Source organism: Balaenoptera borealis (genome assembly GCF_965194805.1).
Source record: "Balaenoptera borealis genome assembly, chromosome: 2".
In the NCBI taxonomy this organism is placed as follows: Eukaryota; Metazoa; Chordata; class Mammalia; order Artiodactyla; family Balaenopteridae; genus Balaenoptera; species Balaenoptera borealis.
The window spans coordinates 51,681,014-51,699,052 of NC_138867.1; the positions used below are offsets into that span (position 1 = coordinate 51,681,014).

Below are 18,039 nucleotides of genomic sequence, written 5' to 3' on the forward strand. Positions count from 1 at the left end.
ATTTCTTCTTTTCCTTCTCTTGCAGTTTCCTTCCTGGTTCGTCTACTATAATACATCCCACATGGTCATGGTTTCAAATCGCACAATTATTTTATTGTAGTTTGAATCAAATTCAGGGTAAAAGTTATATAGATTTTTGATATTAGAAAATATGTAAATGAGATAGTATCATTCATATTATATATTGAGGCATTTCAGGAACAAAGAGGTCAAATACTTGGTTGAAAGTCAGTGAGTCAGTTAGAGCATCTCTCATTACTCAATTAGCTTAGCCCAGTTTGAAAATGTAATGCCATTTATGCATGTTCTCTTTGTTTGATGAACTTTCAGTTGGTTAGCACTTTCCAGGCCTTCTAATCTGGAGTTACTCTCCTTTCTTATTAGGTCTTCAACTTTCATATAAAAGTCGGATTCATACATTCATTCTAGGAGTAAATACTTTTTATTCGATAAATAATGTTGAACTCAGCTATGTGCCAGGCATTCTGCCAGGTACTCAGGATTCAAAGATGAGCAAAACAGATTTGATCCGACCAAGAGCTGCCATCTGGGGTGGACAATCAATCAAATAATCTCCTGAGTAAGTAATTATTCACAACAAAATTTCTTGTGAAACATATTTTGAAGGAAAAATACAGGTGCTGTTTAGGCTAAGGAGTGAGGACGTGATGCGTGAGCTGATATCTGAAAGGTGACGAATCAACAGAGGGACTGGACGGGGGAGAAGGGAAACTAGGCAGAACATAATATCGTCCTTCCAGATGAGGAGAGAGTGTGGGTTATTCACGGAATGGGAAAAAGGCAGAGTTGTTTGTTAGAAGTGGAAAGGAGATGAACAACTGAGGCTGGGGAGAGAGGCAGGGACCAGGATATTGAGGTCCCTGAGAGCCATATCAGGGGTTTTCATCCTTAGCCTAAGAGTATCCTAAGAATATTGGGAACCTTTTGAAGAGGTACAAATGGGACAATAATAAATTAGAATTTCATTTTTTAAAAAAAGATTATGAATTGGAGAGGAGCAAGATGGAAGCAGAGAAAGTAGTTACACATCTATGACAAAAGTAGAGAGAGATGATGTGAGTGTGGGCCAGGCTGGGGGGTTGGCAGAGAGGACAAGACATTGACATAAGTCAGTGGTATTTGGTTATTAAAATTGAGTAAATTTTAGGACAGTTGTACAGTTCTCATAGTTTACTTTGTTTCTGGAGAAAGACTTTTTTCTTTTTGGTTTAGATGTGGAATGTCTCTCTGTAGCCACTGAACCAAGATTTATAAACATCTTCACAGATTTCCTAAACCCTGCCTTTTTAAAAAAGGTATTCAGAACATGTTTAGCTTCTTGAGCTACCTACCTATTCACTCAGACTTTTATCCATGTCTTTGCTTTTAAATGATGACATTATTTCTAAAACCTACCAGCTTACATGTTTATGTTGAAACAGGCACTATTAGACACTTATCGTAGAAGTATAAATAAATATAACCATTTGGGATGGTAATTGGTACTATGTCTCATGAGTCTGAAACATGCTTATCCCTTTTGCCTAGTAAATTCTCACTGGAAGACCATACTAAAGAAAAAACTCTAAAGTAAGCAAGGTTTCTATGGACAAAGATGTCCACTAATGCACTGTTCCTTAATAGTGAAAAAGCGACAACTACCTACATATTCAAATACAGGAGAAAGATTAAGTAAATTACGGTATATTTATCTCCATTACTTTTTAGTAATTTAAGAAAATTTGTTAACAATGAACATGTCTTATTTAATAATCAGAAAAATAATTTTTAAGGACCCAATATACCAGCAACTCTATCCATATTATTATTTCCTAATTAAAACATCACATTTATGGTTTAATGCTTTTCCTGCATTCTGTGGTTTCTCAAGGAGTGGATGGAGGGTAAACATAAATAAAGGCTTAAATATAAGATAACCTTGGTGAGAATATTTTATAAGGCATAAAACAGTAAGCACTGAGAAACGTGCATCTCAGTTTGATGGCCCAAGCTGTGTCAATTGCAAAGTCTGACATATGCAGCAGGCAAGTGTTAGGTATTCATGCAATGTATGAGTACCTAATGGATTTTATGGGAAGCCCAAATGAAAGACACTTTGGGCCTGATAACTGATCCCTGGTTCTGTAAGGATCCCTGTCTTAACCCTCACCTTACCTGAGGTAGGTACCAGATGCAAACCATTCATTCAACAAAGATGAAGTTAAGGTACAGAAACTGGTTGAGGGTCAGCAAGGATAACTGGGGCAACAGGAAGAGGATTAGGGGCACAGTATTTTGTATAGAGCATAATGCATCCCGTCCATATGGTATTATCACCACTGGGATTTTTTATAGAGCTCTATGGAGAAGATGAAGTATAAAAAGAGTTAACTAAACACATAGAGTTTCTATTGTTTCTGTAAGAAAAGACATGCAAATGATCACTGACTGTTTATTGGTTGGACCACAGATTGAACCTCAGAATGGAGGAATGACAAGGCTAATACAGTAGTAAGCAACCTAATCAGAGAAATATGGTAGCTATAAAATAAAGTCAGTAGAACAAGAAAAGATGGTCATAAAGTGAAAAGTTGACAATTAGATTTTTCAGGCATGTGTAATCTACAACTTTATCCCTCAGGACCCAGAGGAGAGAGGATTTTCTCCTCCTTTCACTGTAGCTTTATGACATCCTTGGTGGGAGGAACCTGGGGAAATTAATTATGCAAAGTCATTTCATTACCCTAACTCCTTCTGAATTTTACCCTGCCTAGCTGTTATACATCCTCAGGTCAATACCAGTGAGTTCAAAACGGAAGAAGTCCACTGTGTCTGTCTGTTTTTCTTTGTAGCACTTGCCTCAGTTTGCAATTGTATAGTCATTTGTCTCTTTGTTTAATGTCTGAATCCTCCATTAGACTGTAAATTTCATGGGGTCAGATGTCTTTTTTGTGTACTGTTGTATGTCCTCTGGCCAGCAGAGTGGTGCTATAATATAAACTGAATGAAAGAGGAGAGCAGTAGTACGTATTTAAGTAAGACAATTTTGGCTGTGGAGAGGGGAGGGAAGAGGGAGAATTTGAAACTCAAGGCACTGCTAGCATCAGTCTTGGCAGTGCTCTGCTGCCAAAGGGAGTGGAATGGTCCAGGCAGAAGAAAGACGGAAACCCCCAGCAATGTGAAGGCCTGAGAGAACTGTCTCAGAAAAACATCCATTACCAAACAGGTAAGCAATAGTTACAGGAAGCTGGCTTGTTTAGAGAGCAAAGATCATTTGGAAACAGGTAGGAGAAGAGAGAAGCAACCACAAACCTATTCTTGATGGGGTCAGTTGGAACGCAGTTTTAAGTAAAGAAAAAGCTCTGCTCAGCGCATGTATTCCACAACTCAAAGTTTTTAGTAAAAGAGTCTCTTATCCCATACCAAAAGACGAAATGTGCCTGTGTTAAAATGACCAAATTTAAAATTCTCCAATTGAAGTTCCATGAGAACTTTTTCCAAGGTTATACCCTAATGATTAAACAATCTATAAAAATAATGGATGTAAAGAAGGTTTGTGTGTGAGTGTGTGTGTGTATATAGCAAGTGTGGGCTATAATGGAATGACATTAAAATATTATGGTTCTTACATTGTATGCTTTTCCTTTTCCCTCATTCCCACCTGTATTAGAGTTCTCCAGAGAAACAGAATCAATAGAATCCGATGGGTGGATCTACATATCTATCAATTTATTTACTTATTTTAAGGAATTGGCTCATGATTATGGAAGAATGTCAAGATCTGCAGCTGACAAGCTGAAGACCCAGGAGAGCCAATGGTTAAGTTCCAGTCGGAAGGCAAGAGAAGAGCTGTGTTCCAGCTCAAAGACAGGTAAGTGGAGAGAGCTAATTCTTTCTCCCTTAGTCTTAATGTTCTATTCAGGTCAACAGATTCGACGAGGCCTGCCTCCATTGTGGATGACAATCTTCCTTACTCAGCCTCCTGATTCAAATGCTAATCTCACCCAGAAACACCCTCATACACACTTGGAACAATGTTGAACTATCTGGCTCCTGTGGGCCAGTCAAGTTGACATACAATTAACCACCACAAACTTTGTATCTAGAGGTATGTAAGGAAATAACCAAGATACACTCTAATCCTATCATTTTTACAACATAATTTTGCAGTTTTGAATGAAAGTTTTGTAGTCTTTATTATTAGTGCACCAGAACACACTAAAATGTCCATATGACATCACCATCAGCTAAGTGAAATACAACAATCCAGCCAACTAACATTTTATAGCTGTGATATCCACAGGAGGTGGTATTTAATGACTCAGTGAACCTGCCAGGAAATAAGAGACATGTTTAAAATTATAAAGGGTTGCTATTGATTAGATTGAATGTTTGTCAGACTATTTAGCAAGGTAGACCACTAGTTTATAATATTAAAATTGAGGATATTTGTATATTAATGAACAACATAGCAAAAAGTAGTGATTTCCTTTACTGGAAAGAACCAAGACCTTTTAAAATTAAGCTTTTATGACTTAGTTATGTTCAAATATGTACGTTCCCATTCAAAGCAGCCCCTTTGGAGAAAAACGTACCCAGCTGAACAATGCTGCTGTTGTTCAGAAGAGGTTCATATACCACACAAGGAAATATTTCTAGCTATTTAATTATTTTCTCCCACCTCTGAAACCAGCAGAATTTTTCCATGTAATTTCTTTTCTTACTTGTCTTGGTGCTAGTGACCTTTGGCCATTACTTGATAGAAGGTTCACCCTTACTTAGGACGTCAAAATAATGAACCACAGCTTTGAAGGTAAACCAAGAGAAGTTCCAAGACAGGACCGAGCAGTAGCAGCACTACTGAACTGTATATATGTGCAGCCCCATAACACTAACTTGAAGGCAGGTGGCAGAAAAGAAAGGAAATGGGGATGAGAATCTGAAAATGTTATTTTCAGCTATGCTGCTGACTTCCTGGCAGAATGCATGCTCCTCTTTTCCCTCCTCTCCTCCTCCTCCTTCTCATTGTTTGACACCTGTGTGGTTCCAGCTGAATTGACTCAACTCTACCTCCAAGAGTGTGTTCTGAAGGACTCAAAGGCAGGTAATTCCAATTTCTCTTGTCAGAGTTCTTGTTGAAGAGATTGGTAGTTAACCAGTTACCACACCTAAGATAACAGGTAACATAGTTTTCGGTTGTTATTTTGTTTTACCAGATTTATTCCATCAGACTAAAGAGAAGGACTTTCACTCTATACTTGGGGGAAAGATAGGACGAAACACATTGCCCCGATTGGGACTGGCAGCTTTGTTGTGTAAGGACAAATACAAAATAAAAATAAGAAGCCAAAATTTTCCTGTTGAAAATAAGAGAAGTGACTTTTCTCCTTCTTTTCCTGGAGCATTTACCTTAGGAAACTTGTAAGTTCTTTCTCTGCCTGTTTGAAAGTATGTAAATCCTTTTAAAAGCCAAATAAGACTTAAGCCAGCTTTGTGACCCCAGAATGTCTTTTTCAAGCACCTGAGAGCCATCTCTTTGATATGTAACCATCAAGAGAGATAGCATACCTATCTCTCAATTTCTGTGTGAAGGTAGGAGCCCTAATTTTGGCAGGGACACTCACTCTAAGTAGCAAAATTACCTCTGGTCATAAAGATATGAGAATTTTACTGTTCCTTTGAATAAAGTCAATTAGCTAACACAGATGGTCACCCCCATTACCAAGTGAATTTAGGATGAACTATATGTGACAAATTGTGCTGTTCTCTTACTTGACTAGTTGTCATTTATCTTGAGAACATATGTAATGGATTGTATCTGCTTGGCTATATAAAAGGGTGAGATTTCTGTTTGCCTTTGCAATCTCTTAGTGACTCTCTGTGGTGCATGTCACATTCTAGTGTAATGCTTATTATATTTCCCCAATAGTTGTGACCGTGAGGAAAGCCAATTTGAGGATAAAGCCAACATATGGAGGAAGACAGGGCTAAGAGAAGCACAGAAAAATGGAGCTAGTGCCTTGGCTGAAATATTGCTGAATATTTAGACTTTCTTTAGACTTCTAGTTAAATGAATGAAGACATTCCTTTAAAGACTTAAGCCAGGTGGAATTAGGTGTATTGTTACTCACAACTGAAAGCATTCTGAGCATTTCCCACACATATTTAACCCCTGGGATGAGAATCTAAAATGCCTATGAACATCTGGTAGGACTAGTGTTTTACAGAACACTCTTGAAAAGTCAATTGTCTATTTATTTAACAATTTTAATCATCACAGAGCCTTTCCTTTGAGATATATCATCACTTATTTAACCAGTTTACTCTTTAAGACATTATGTACAGTTTCCACTATTATAATAAATGTACACTTATTTTTTGTTTGTGTGCATTTCCATATGCCCATCAGTGACCATGTTCTCAGGATAAATTCCTAGAAATCGATTTATTAGGTTTAAGGGTATACAGACTTTTGTAGCTTATTGAATGTAAATTTTTGAAATATCAGGGAAAAAACTGGACTCTAGTACTAATTCTCATAACTGAATAATTCTTAAGCAACGTGACTCAATGGCCTAATAAAAAACAATTAGGAATAAATGTCGACTATAGTAACATGATAATATGGATTTTGTTAGAATAAAAACATAAAAGAATGAACAATGGAAAAATAAAGCATCAAATGATCATTTTAGCTCTTCTGCGTATAAGGAAGACCAGGTTTACACTTTTACTGGTGATCCTTCCTGAGAGTAGCACATACTATTTGGCTAATAATATAATCTAATTCATCCACACCTGAGAAATTTTATTTTCACATATTCCTCTCAGAAGGAACTAAAATGAACTAAAATGGACTGGATCAGTGTAATGACAAGAAAAAGAAAAGAAAACAAAAAAAAGAGTTTTGATTTGCGATTAAAAGTAAAAATTGATACTTATACCCATGTCTTCTTAAAATGATGTTCCAGTAATTTCAGTTTGCTTTAACTTAAAAACAATTTTTAAAAAGTGTGTTTCATTGTCTCATTATGACCATAAGTCATATTGGTGTAAACAGGATTCTGTTCCTTGTAGTTTGAGGAATGAATTTTGAAGTTTGAACACAGCTGTAAGTTAATTATAATCTTTATTGCACTTAACCCATCACGATGTATACTTAAAGTTTGCAAAAATAGACTGAAACATCTTCTCCTGCCAGAATGGGAATTTTTTACATAGTGTCAATTGAGCAGATGCGCTGAACATATGTAAATAGTCAATGGCTAAGAATTTGGTGGCTGTCTATAGAAACAAAGTTATCTTTGTCATGGGGATGTTAGTCTGGTTTTTTTTGGTTAGGTCAACCTCTATGCATTTGGTTTTCCTGAGGCCTTTGTTTTGTCATTATATTTCCATCTGGTTCAAGTAACCAGAGGAGAGAAATATAAATTCTAACAATGACATACTAGGAAATATTCATATAGAGGATATAATCTGTGCTCAGTATTGAAGAATGTTTAAGGAAGGTTTTAATGGGCAGAGATACCAATGCATAACCCTTCAATGAGGAATAGATGGATGGAACTAACACAAGTGGAAATGCTACTTAAGTTGGGAAAAGACCAAATTATCTATATTTAAGGCTCTTGGTACGATTATGGATTATTTTAGTTTAAAGTTTTTCTCAATATTGTTTTCTAATTATTCTACGTAAATTAAGCCACTTAGAACTAGTGATGCTAATTTATTTATTTTGGTGCTGTATCATATTCCATTGTATATATGTACTATGATTTAATTATCTATCCCTTTATTGACAGGTATTTGCATTATTTTCATTTTCCCCTATTACAAACAATGCTAGTGGATGTCTTTGTGCATATATCTTACATGAATATGTGACAGTATGCTGAGAAATGGAACTGTTGGGCTGTAGGATATGCTTATTTTCAACTTGAGGAGATATTGCCAAATTACCCTCCAAACCCAGTTTATACTCCCACTAGCCGTGTATGAGATTTTCATTCCCATATCCTCTTATCATTTGGAGTTAATATAATTTTTCCAATACAATGGATTTGAAATGACATATCATCTTGTTTTGCATTTTCTTTTCTCCACCACTAATGATGTCTGTATCTGTCTTCTTTGTCTTCTTCCTTGAGTTAGCCATACCCATATCCTTTGTCCCTTTTCTATTGGATTATTTATCATATTCTTTTTTTTTTTTTTTTAATGTCTGAAACATTTATATTAACATATTTCCATACATATTTCCATATATTTATCATATTCTTATTGACTGATAGGGATTATTTGAATTTTTTCTATTGCCTGTAGGTGCATGTTGGTTGTATTTTTTCAGTTTATTTCTCTTCTTTTAACTTTATGGTCCTTTTTACTGTAGCAGTTTTGTTTTCAAGGAAAACCTTCCCTGCCCAAATTTTATAATAGTATTTATTATAGTTTTAAAGTTTTTTTAAAATTTTCTTGGTTAGGGCTTTTTGTCATATACATAGTAATTTTGTGCATGGTTTGACACAGGCATCTAATTTTATAATAGAAATGGATTGCTCTGACACTGTTTACTAAGAAGTAACTACCTTCTCCCCTCTGATTTTTAATGCCTTCGCTAGTATATGTAAAAGTCCCCAAAAGACCTTTTATTCTCTTATTCAGTGCTCTATTTTTTCCTATTGATCTATCTTTCCCTGAGCCAATAGCACAGATTTTAATTACTATAGCTTTATAATAAGTCTTGATATCTGATTAAAGCAAGTCACTCCAACCTGTGCTCCTTCAAAATATCATGCTTAATCTGGTCTTTAGCTCTTTCATGTAAATGTTAGAAATTGCTGGAGACATTACAAAGGATTTTGATTATAATTGCATTGAATTTTGTGATTACTTATGAAAAATATGGCTGAAGATGTAAATTCCTTTCAAATTAAAGGTTGTCCATGTATCTTACCATTCAGACATTTCCAGGTTTATCAAGCTATAATTTAGAGTAAAATATACTCTTTAGCTGTGCAGTCCAATGAATTTTTGACAAATGTATCAAGTCACATAACCACTATCTCAGAATATAGAACATTTCCATCACTTCCAAAAGTCTGGGGCTAACCTGCTCCCCTACCACTATCTCCTGGTAACCACTGATCTAATGTCTGTCCCTATAGTTGTGCCTTTCTCAGACTATCATCGTTCATCAATCATATAAATGGAATCATGCTGTGTGTCTGACCTTCTTCAGGTAGCATAATGCTTTTAAGATATGCCCATGTCATTTTATGTAACAGTAAATTCACTTTTTAGTCCTGGGTGATATTCCATTGAATAGACATACCATATTGTTTCCAGTTTGAGTGATTATTTAAAAAAGCAGTCCTAAATATTCACTCACAGGTTTTGTGTGGACATATCTTCTCATTTTTCTTGGGTAAATACCTAGGTGTTGAGTTTCTGGATCATACAGTAAGAGTACTTTTAACTTTGTAAAAACATTCATATTCATGATATGTACTTTCCAGAGTTTTCTTTTATTTTATAATAGCTTTATTAAAATAATGTTTTCATTCCAGAATACACCTCCTCAACATATTGTATTAGGTATTTGGCAATATGTTAACAAAATGCATTGGCTTTAATTTCTATATAGCCTCTGTTGTTTTGTCTCAGATAATGATAATGCCAGGAGGTTTGCGTTAGATGAAAAGTACTTAGATAATGTTTAGCATTTCTAGATTTACATCTTAGCCTTGTACTTCTCATCTGTGTGCTTTTGAGTGATTCATTTTTAACTTTTAAAGTATTAGTTTCCTCATCTTTTAAATGGAAACAGTAATATCTGATTTTTCTAAATTGTTAGTAAAGGTCAAAGGAGATAATGCAATGCTAGTACTATACAAATAGGAGTTGGTGTTGGTGAATTTCTTTCCCTTATCCTTTTAAACCTCTATATGAAAAATGAGACTCTGATCAGATTACATAGGAATGAGAATTTCTAGGATAAAACCATTTCCTCTACTAGTTAAATTTAACATTTGCTTTAATTATGGTATAAAACTTAGTTATTAAAAAGCTTAATTAGTAACTAAAAGTAATTATTATCATAAGATATGACATGTATTAAGAGCAAGACAGGTAACATTAAAGCCTTCTCATTTATACTATCTCTGTATCATATCTTGCTCTGCTTTAAATATTATTTTGTTAATAATTGCTTTGCTCATTTATGGGAAAAAATGCTTGAGAAACTTCCAAGTACCATACAATGTGCAAGCCACTCTAGAAGACAAGATTTCTGTCCTTATCTTCTATTCCAGTAAGGAAGTCAGGCATATGAATTAACAATTACAATGCAACGTGATACATGCTGTTGCAGAGGCCTCTACACTTACTACTAATTTGCTGAGGTGGGTAGATAAAGTGTCAAAACTGGTAAATGAACTTCTCTATTTTCCTTGATGGAGACTAGGTTGATGGAGAAGGAAAAACTAGCATATGAAAGGTATAGTGATGTGGCTAAAAAAGCACTTTGATTAGAATTGTATGTTGTTTGGTATGGCTGGGACACAGTGTGTGCTGAAGAGTTGTGAGTGATTAAAGGGTAGCCAAGTGACCAAATTATTAAGTGCCACATATGCCATATTAACATTTGGTGGAATGTTCATGATAGAAATGGATCATCTTAAAAATTCCTGTCACCATTTTAGATAGATGATATCTTGCCTTGGAGTTCTCCCAAAGTAGAACCTGAGGCAAGGGCTTTGGTGCAGATAGTTTACTCAGAAGTTAACCTAGGAATTAGGAGGAAAGGATGGAGGAGAGTGGGACAGGGAAGGAAGAAAGCCAAAAACAGTCATGTTGCTGATTTTTGCTGCTCTAGGCAGTAGAGGGTCGATCCTGCAGGGACCTCTGAGAAGCACAGAGATTGACTTCCAGAACAATCAATCTAAAGGATAGGGGCTGGGACATTTATCCACTGACATGTATTCCATTGAATGTTTCCCCAGGGATGTTAACTTCCAGAATATCCAGACTGTACCTGCCAGTTGCCTGAGTAGCCTCCACAGCTTCAAGAAAGACCCAAAGCAAAAAAGTGAAAAAATAATGGACATGCTTAGCATGGAAGTGTATGCTACAACCATGACTGAAATCTGAGGAGTATATTAACTCATTTGCTGCAGACGAGAAAACAGAGGTAGGATAAAGCCTAGGTTTTAGTTATGCTGCACACCACCATGGGATCTGACTCCAGGATCTGTTTTGCTCACATATTTCTACTTGCTTTTCAGTTAAAGCAATTATTGAAAATATTTTCACTTTATTCATTATGTTAGTTTGGATTCTCTGAGCAGCAGACACCAAGATGGGATTAAACATGCAAGAGCATTATTAAGGAAATGCCTGCGAGTTAGAAAAGGAGAGGGAGCCAGATATTGGAAAAGCCATGAAGAGTGATATCACCAAGATGGCAACATTGGTTAATCCTGACTTCCCTCTCCCTCATAAGAACAACAACTAACAACTGTTGATGGACAAGACCATGAAAATAATCCTAGAACTTGGAGTTGAAGCTGAAGCAACTCTCTGTACCAAAGGAACCAAAACAGACCTCATTAGAAGGGTAAGAGGAATAGCTACACAATGACCACATTGCCCTTCCCCCAGGCCACTACACCAAGAGGTCTCCCCTGAGCCTATGTTTCCTCTAGTGGGAAACAGAGCCGGGGGTGACATCAAGCTCTTACAGCATTGTGGACTGCTGTGCCGGAGTCTCTACTCTGGTTTCACTCTATGGGGATAGCACAGGGATCACAGAGGAATCTGTGGGGCTCAACCACTGGGAATCTGATTGACGCTGCGAAGAGAGGAGGGGCTTCCAACTAACCAGCCAAGTTCCTACCTGCAGGGCTCAAGTAGTAGTCCCAACAAGTGGTTTTGCTCATCTGCAGAACCAAGTCAGGGGCAGAGTCTGACCAGGGAATTTGGCAGGGTGCAGGTCTTCTTAATTCAGGTCCCCAAACAAAGAGTTCTGCTGTCCCTAGAGCCTGGTCTGTCCATAGCCAGGCAGGAGCCTGAGTCATACTCCCACTTGCTATAGAGTGTGGCGCTGAGTCCCATCTGACAGGAAGGGCTGGTGAGAATACCTGGAAGCTACATAACCCAGCAACTATTAAGTGGAGAAGCAGGTGGAGAGAGCTATTGGCTATTAGAACAAAGCCAGTAACAGGTATGGAGGGTTCCCTTGCTACAGCCAGGTAGGGGAGTTAATTCATAGCTCCATCAGCTACAGATCATAGCTCCTAGCCCCTCCCAACCAAAAAGGCTTCTGAAAAATTTTGGAGTTGCCAGAAGTAGGCCCTTCCAGTTCCAGCCAGGCAGGAGTCAGCCCCGTTCACTGCAGAGCATGGCCCGCAGAGCAAAGCCAGTGGCCCTGTTCAACCAGGGAACTTGGGGCATGGATTGGCTTGAGTTAAGATCACAAATAGGATTAGCAGCCTTGAAGCTGATTCTCCCGCTTCTGCTTCTCCTGCTGTACCCGGGTAGGGAAATTAATATGTAACCCCACTTACTGCTGAACACAGCCTTCAGACTACCTGACTGGGAATCTTACCAGAACACATGGGAAGCTGTGTAGGTCATTCAACAACCCTGATTACAGTGGCACTTAGAGAGCATAGCCGCAGCTTTTACCTGTCTGCAGAGCAAAACCGGTGGCCTCACCTGACCAGGATATTTAGTGCATACTCTTGCCTGATTCAGGTCCCAAAACAATGAGCTGCACAGGCCCTGGGTCCCATTCCTGCTGCCCTGCCAGGGCTGGGAAACTACTCATAACCCCACTTACTGCTGAGTATACTACCTAGTCCCCCGTGTTTAGTAAGCCTGACAGGAGAATACAGGCAACTACAAAGCCAATCCTATAGTCACACTTGGGCAAGGAATCAAGCCAGCAGACATGTCCAGAACCCCCAAACTGAAGTTACTAGGGAAGAACTGTGTCTGCCAAAGTGAACCTACAAAGTCTGGAGAAGGAAACTACTACTTATTCAGATGCACAGATACCAATGTAAGGAATCAAGGATCATGAAAAAATCAGGTAATTATGACAGCACCAAAGGAAGCTGATACAGCTCTACTAACTGACACTAAAGAAATAAAGAGCTATGAACTAGCAGAGAATTCAGAATAATTTTCTTTAAAATGTTTAGTGAACTCCACACAACTAAATGAAATTAGAAAAACAATGCATGAACAAAATGAGAAATTTGACAAAGAAATGGAAACCATCCAAAAAACAAAACAAAACCCCAGAAATCCTAGAGCTAAAAAGTACAATAACTGAACTGAAGAATTCACTAGAGAGCTTCAAAAGCAAACTCAGCCATCAGAGGGAAGAATCAGCAACCTGGAAGATAGATAGGACGTGAAAATTGAAATTATTCAGTCAGAGGAACAAAAAGAGAAAAGAATGAAAAAAAGTAATGAAAACTTACTTATGGGACACAATTAAAAGAATATTCACATTATGGGAATTCCAGAAAAAGAGAAAGAGAAAGGGACATAAAGTACATTTAAAGCAATAAAGGCTGAAAACTTCCCAAACCTGAGAGAGCAATAGCTATCCAGATCCAAGATGCCCAAAAGACCCCAAAAAGGTTGAACCTGAAAAGGGCTACACTGAGACACATTAAATTGTCAAAACTCAAAGACAAAGATGGAATTTTAAAAGCTGTAACAGAAAAGAGAGAAGTTACATACTAGGAAACCCCTATCAGACTATCAGTGGATTTCTCAACAGAAACTTTTCAGGCAAGAAAAAGCACTGTCCTTCAGAAAGGAAGGTGGGATAAAGATTTTCCTCAACAAACAAAAGCTTAGGGAATTCATCATCACTAGACCTGCCTTACAGAAAATGCCAAAGAGAGTTCTTTGGAAATAAAAGGACACTAATTAACATCATAAAAACATTAAAAGGGAGTATAAAACTCACTGATAAGGGTAAATATAGTCAAAATTGGATTCTGTAATGAGGTGATGGTGGTGTGTAATTCACTTACAACTCTAGTTTAAAAGTTAAAAAAACAAATGTAAAGAAGTAAGCGTAAGTACAATAATCTCTTATCAGTTACACAATAGAAAAGATATGTAAATTGTAACATCAAAAACCTAAAATGTGAGGGGAAGGAGAAGTAATAGTGTAAGGCTTAGGAATTCTATTGAAGTTACTAGTTTAAAACAGGGTGTTATATTTTATGTAAACCTCATGGTAATCGCAAGGGAAAACCTGTAGTAATTACACAAAATAACATGATATGAAAATCAAAGCATACTTATACCACAAGATATCAAACAAACAAATGAAAAAACACAGCAGGATAAAAAAAGAAAGGACAATGGATCTTCTAAACATCCAGAAAACAATTAACAAAAATGACAATAGTAAGTTCTTATCAATAACTACTTCAAATGTAAATAGATTAAATTCCCCAGTCAGAAGACATAGAATAACTGAATGGATATAAAAACTAGATCCAACAATATGCTTCCTACAAATGACTCACTTTAGCCTTAAAGATACACAAAGTCTGAGAGTGAAGGAATGGAAAAACATAGTTCATGTAAATGGTCACCAAAAAAAGCAGGATAGCTATACTTCTTATATTAGAAAAAAATAGATTTAAACTAAACAAACATGGTAAAAACAGACAAAAAAGTCATTATATAATGATAAAGGGGTCAATATATCAAGATGATATAATAATTGTAAATATTTATGAGCCTAGGATTGGAGCAACTAAATACATAAAGCAAAAGCTAACAGAGGTAAAAGGAAAACAGCAATACAATAATGGCTGGGAACATTAATACTCCACTCTCAATAATAGATCATTCAGACTAAGAATCAACAAGGAGACAGTGGATATAACAGTACTAGACTATTTGTACCTAACAGACATGGACAGATCATTCTATTTGACAGCAGCAAAATACACATTCTTAAGTGCACATAAACATCTTCTAGGATAGAGCACAAAACAATACTTAGCAAATTCAAGAAGACTGAAATCATAACCAATAACTTCTCTGACCACAATGATATGAAACTAGAAATCAGTAACGAGGAAAATAAAAATTTATGAGTACCTGGATATTAACCAACACTCTAATGAACAACCAATGGACTAAGAAATTAACAGGGAAATAATAAAATATCTAGAGACATAAAAATGGAAACACTGCATACCAAAACTTATGGGATGCAGCAAAAGCAGTTCTAAGAGGAAGTTCGTAGTAATAAACAGTTACATTAAGAAATAAGAAAGATCTCATCTTAACTCTATGCCTTAAGGAACTAGAAAAAGAACAAAATGAGCTCAAAGTTAGCAGAAGGAAGGAAATACAAGCAAACTTTGTTTTATTTCCTTTGCCTTATTATGCTTTGCACATACTGCAAAATTCTGTTGCAATCTTACATGAATCAAGTCTATCATACCCTTTCCCAACAGTATTGTTTTTAATTAAGGTATGCACATTGTTTTTTTAAAGACATAATGCTATTGTATGCTTAGTAGACTACAGTATAGTGTAAGCATAACATTTATATGTACTGGGAAACCAAAAAATTTGACTCACTTTTTATGCAATATTTGCTATATTGCAGTGGTTTGGAACCAAATGTGCAATATCTCCATGGTATGCCTGTAGTAAAGATTAGCACAGAAATAAATAAAATAGAGAACAGGAAAACAATATAAAAGATTAACCAAACTAAGAGTTGGCTCTTTGAAAAGATAAACAAAGTGGACAAATCTATATCTAGATTAACCAAGTTAAAGGAGACCCAAATAAAAATTATAAATGAAAAATGAGACATAAAAACTGATATTACAGAAATAAATAAATCATAAGAGGCTACTATGAACAACTATACACCAACAAATGAGACAACGTAGAAGAAATGGAAAACTTCTTAGAAACATATAAACTACCAAGACTGAATCAGGAAGAAATAGGAAGTCTGAATACATCAATTACTAGTAAGGAGATTGAATCAGTAATCTAAAATCTCCCAGTGAGGAAGACCCTAGGACGAATTTTACCACATATTTAAAGAAGAATTAATGCCAATCCTTCTCGAACGCTTCCAAAAAACTGAAGAGGAGGGAACGCTCCCAAATTCATTCATGGTGTCAGCATCATCCTGACACCAAAGTCAGGAAAGTATGCTTCCAGAAAGTATGCTTCCAGGGATATTGTTCGGTAGAAAACTACAGACCAATATCCCTGATGAATACAGATGCAAATATTCTGAATAAAATACTAGCAAACTGAATTTAACAGCGTTTTAAAAGGATTATTTACTGTGATCAAGTGGGATTTTTACTTGGGATGTGACATATGGAAATCAATTCAACATATGGAAATCAGTCAATGTGGTACATCACATTAACAATGAAAAAAGATTATACGATCATCTCAATACATGCAGGAAAAGCATTTGACAAAATTCAACATTTGTTCATGATAAAAACTCTTAACAAATTAGGTATAGAAGAAACCTCAACATAATAAAGGATGTATATGATAAGCCCACAGCTGACATCATACTCATTAGTGAAAGGTTGAAAGCTTTTCCTCTAAGATCAGGAATAAGACAAGGATGCCCACTGTCACCACTTCTATTCAACATAGTTCTGAAAATCCTTGCCAGAGCAATCAAACAATAAAAAGAAATAAAAAGCATCAGAATGGGAAAGGAAGAAGTAAAATTGTCTCTGTTTGCAGATGAACTGATTTTACATATAGAAAATCCTAAATACTCCACCAGAAAACTGTTAGATCTAATAAAAAATTCAGTAAAGTTACAGGATACACAATTAATATGTCAAAAATTAGTAGCATTTCTATACACTAACAATGAATTATCTGAAAAAGAAAATGATCCCATTTGTGATAGCATCAAAAACAATAAAATACTTTGGAATAAACTTAACCAGGGAGGTGAAAGACCTCTTACTCTGAAAACTGCAAGACACTGATGACAGAAATCAAAGACAACACAAATAAATGGAAAGGTACCCCACGTCCATGGATTTGAAGAATTAATATTGTTAAAATAACCATACTACCTAAGGCATCTACACATTCAATGCAATCCCTATTAAAATACCAATGGAATTTGTCACAGAACTAGAAAAACTTATTCTAAAATTTGTATGGAAACTCAGAAGACCCCAAATAGACAAAACATTCTTGAGAAAGAAGAACAAAGTGTGAGGCATCACACTTCCTGATCTCAAGTTATACTGTAAAGCTACAGTAATCAAGACAGTGTAGTACTGCCATAAAAACAGACAAATAGACCTATGGAACAGAATTGAGAGCCCAGAAATAAACCCAAGCATATACAATCAACTAGTATTTGACGAGGGAGCCAAGAATACTCAATGGAGGAAAAGGCAGTCTCTTCAATAAATGGTGCTGGGAAAATTGGATATTCACATGTAAGAGAATGAAACTAGACCCCTCTCTTATACAACTCACAAAAATAAACTAAAAATCGATAATAGACTTAAACATAAGACATGAAGCCATTAACTCCTAGAGGAAAAAAAATCTCCTTGACATGGGTCTTGGCAATGAATTTTGGGTATGACACCTAAAGCATAAGCAATAAAAAAAATACGTGGGACTACCTCAAACTAAAAATCATCTTCACAGCAAAAGAAACAATAAACAAAGTGAAAAAACAACCTATTGAATGGGGAAAATATTTGCAAACCATATATCTGATAAAAAATTAATATCCAAAATATGTAAAGAACTCATACAACTCAATAGCAAAAAACCAAATCCAATTAAAAAATGGACAAAAGACCTGAATAGACATTTCTCCAAAGAAGATATAGGAAAGGCCAACAGGTACATGAAAAGATGTTCACTATCACTAGTCATTAGGGAAATGCAAATCAAAACCACGATGTGATATCACCTCATGCCTGTTAGGATGGTCATCATTAAAAAGACAAGATATGACAAATGCTA

At 36.0% G+C, this 18,039-nt stretch overlaps 1 protein-coding gene across 1 annotated transcript in view; it reads left to right on the top strand.

Moving 5' to 3' along the window:
* Nucleotides 1-564: 564 nt before the first annotated feature.
* LOC309624751 (uncharacterized protein) overlaps nucleotides 565-18,039 on the top strand; it is a 48,157-nt gene continuing 30,682 nt past the window's right edge. Inside the window, exons 1-3 of the mRNA XM_082383203.1 lie at nucleotides 565-580; nucleotides 3,671-3,871; nucleotides 5,217-5,421. Coding sequence (XP_082239329.1) covers nucleotides 3,772-3,871; nucleotides 5,217-5,421 — 305 coding nt within the window. The 5' untranslated portion in view covers nucleotides 565-580; nucleotides 3,671-3,771. The remainder of the gene's footprint in view (nucleotides 581-3,670; nucleotides 3,872-5,216; nucleotides 5,422-18,039) is intronic.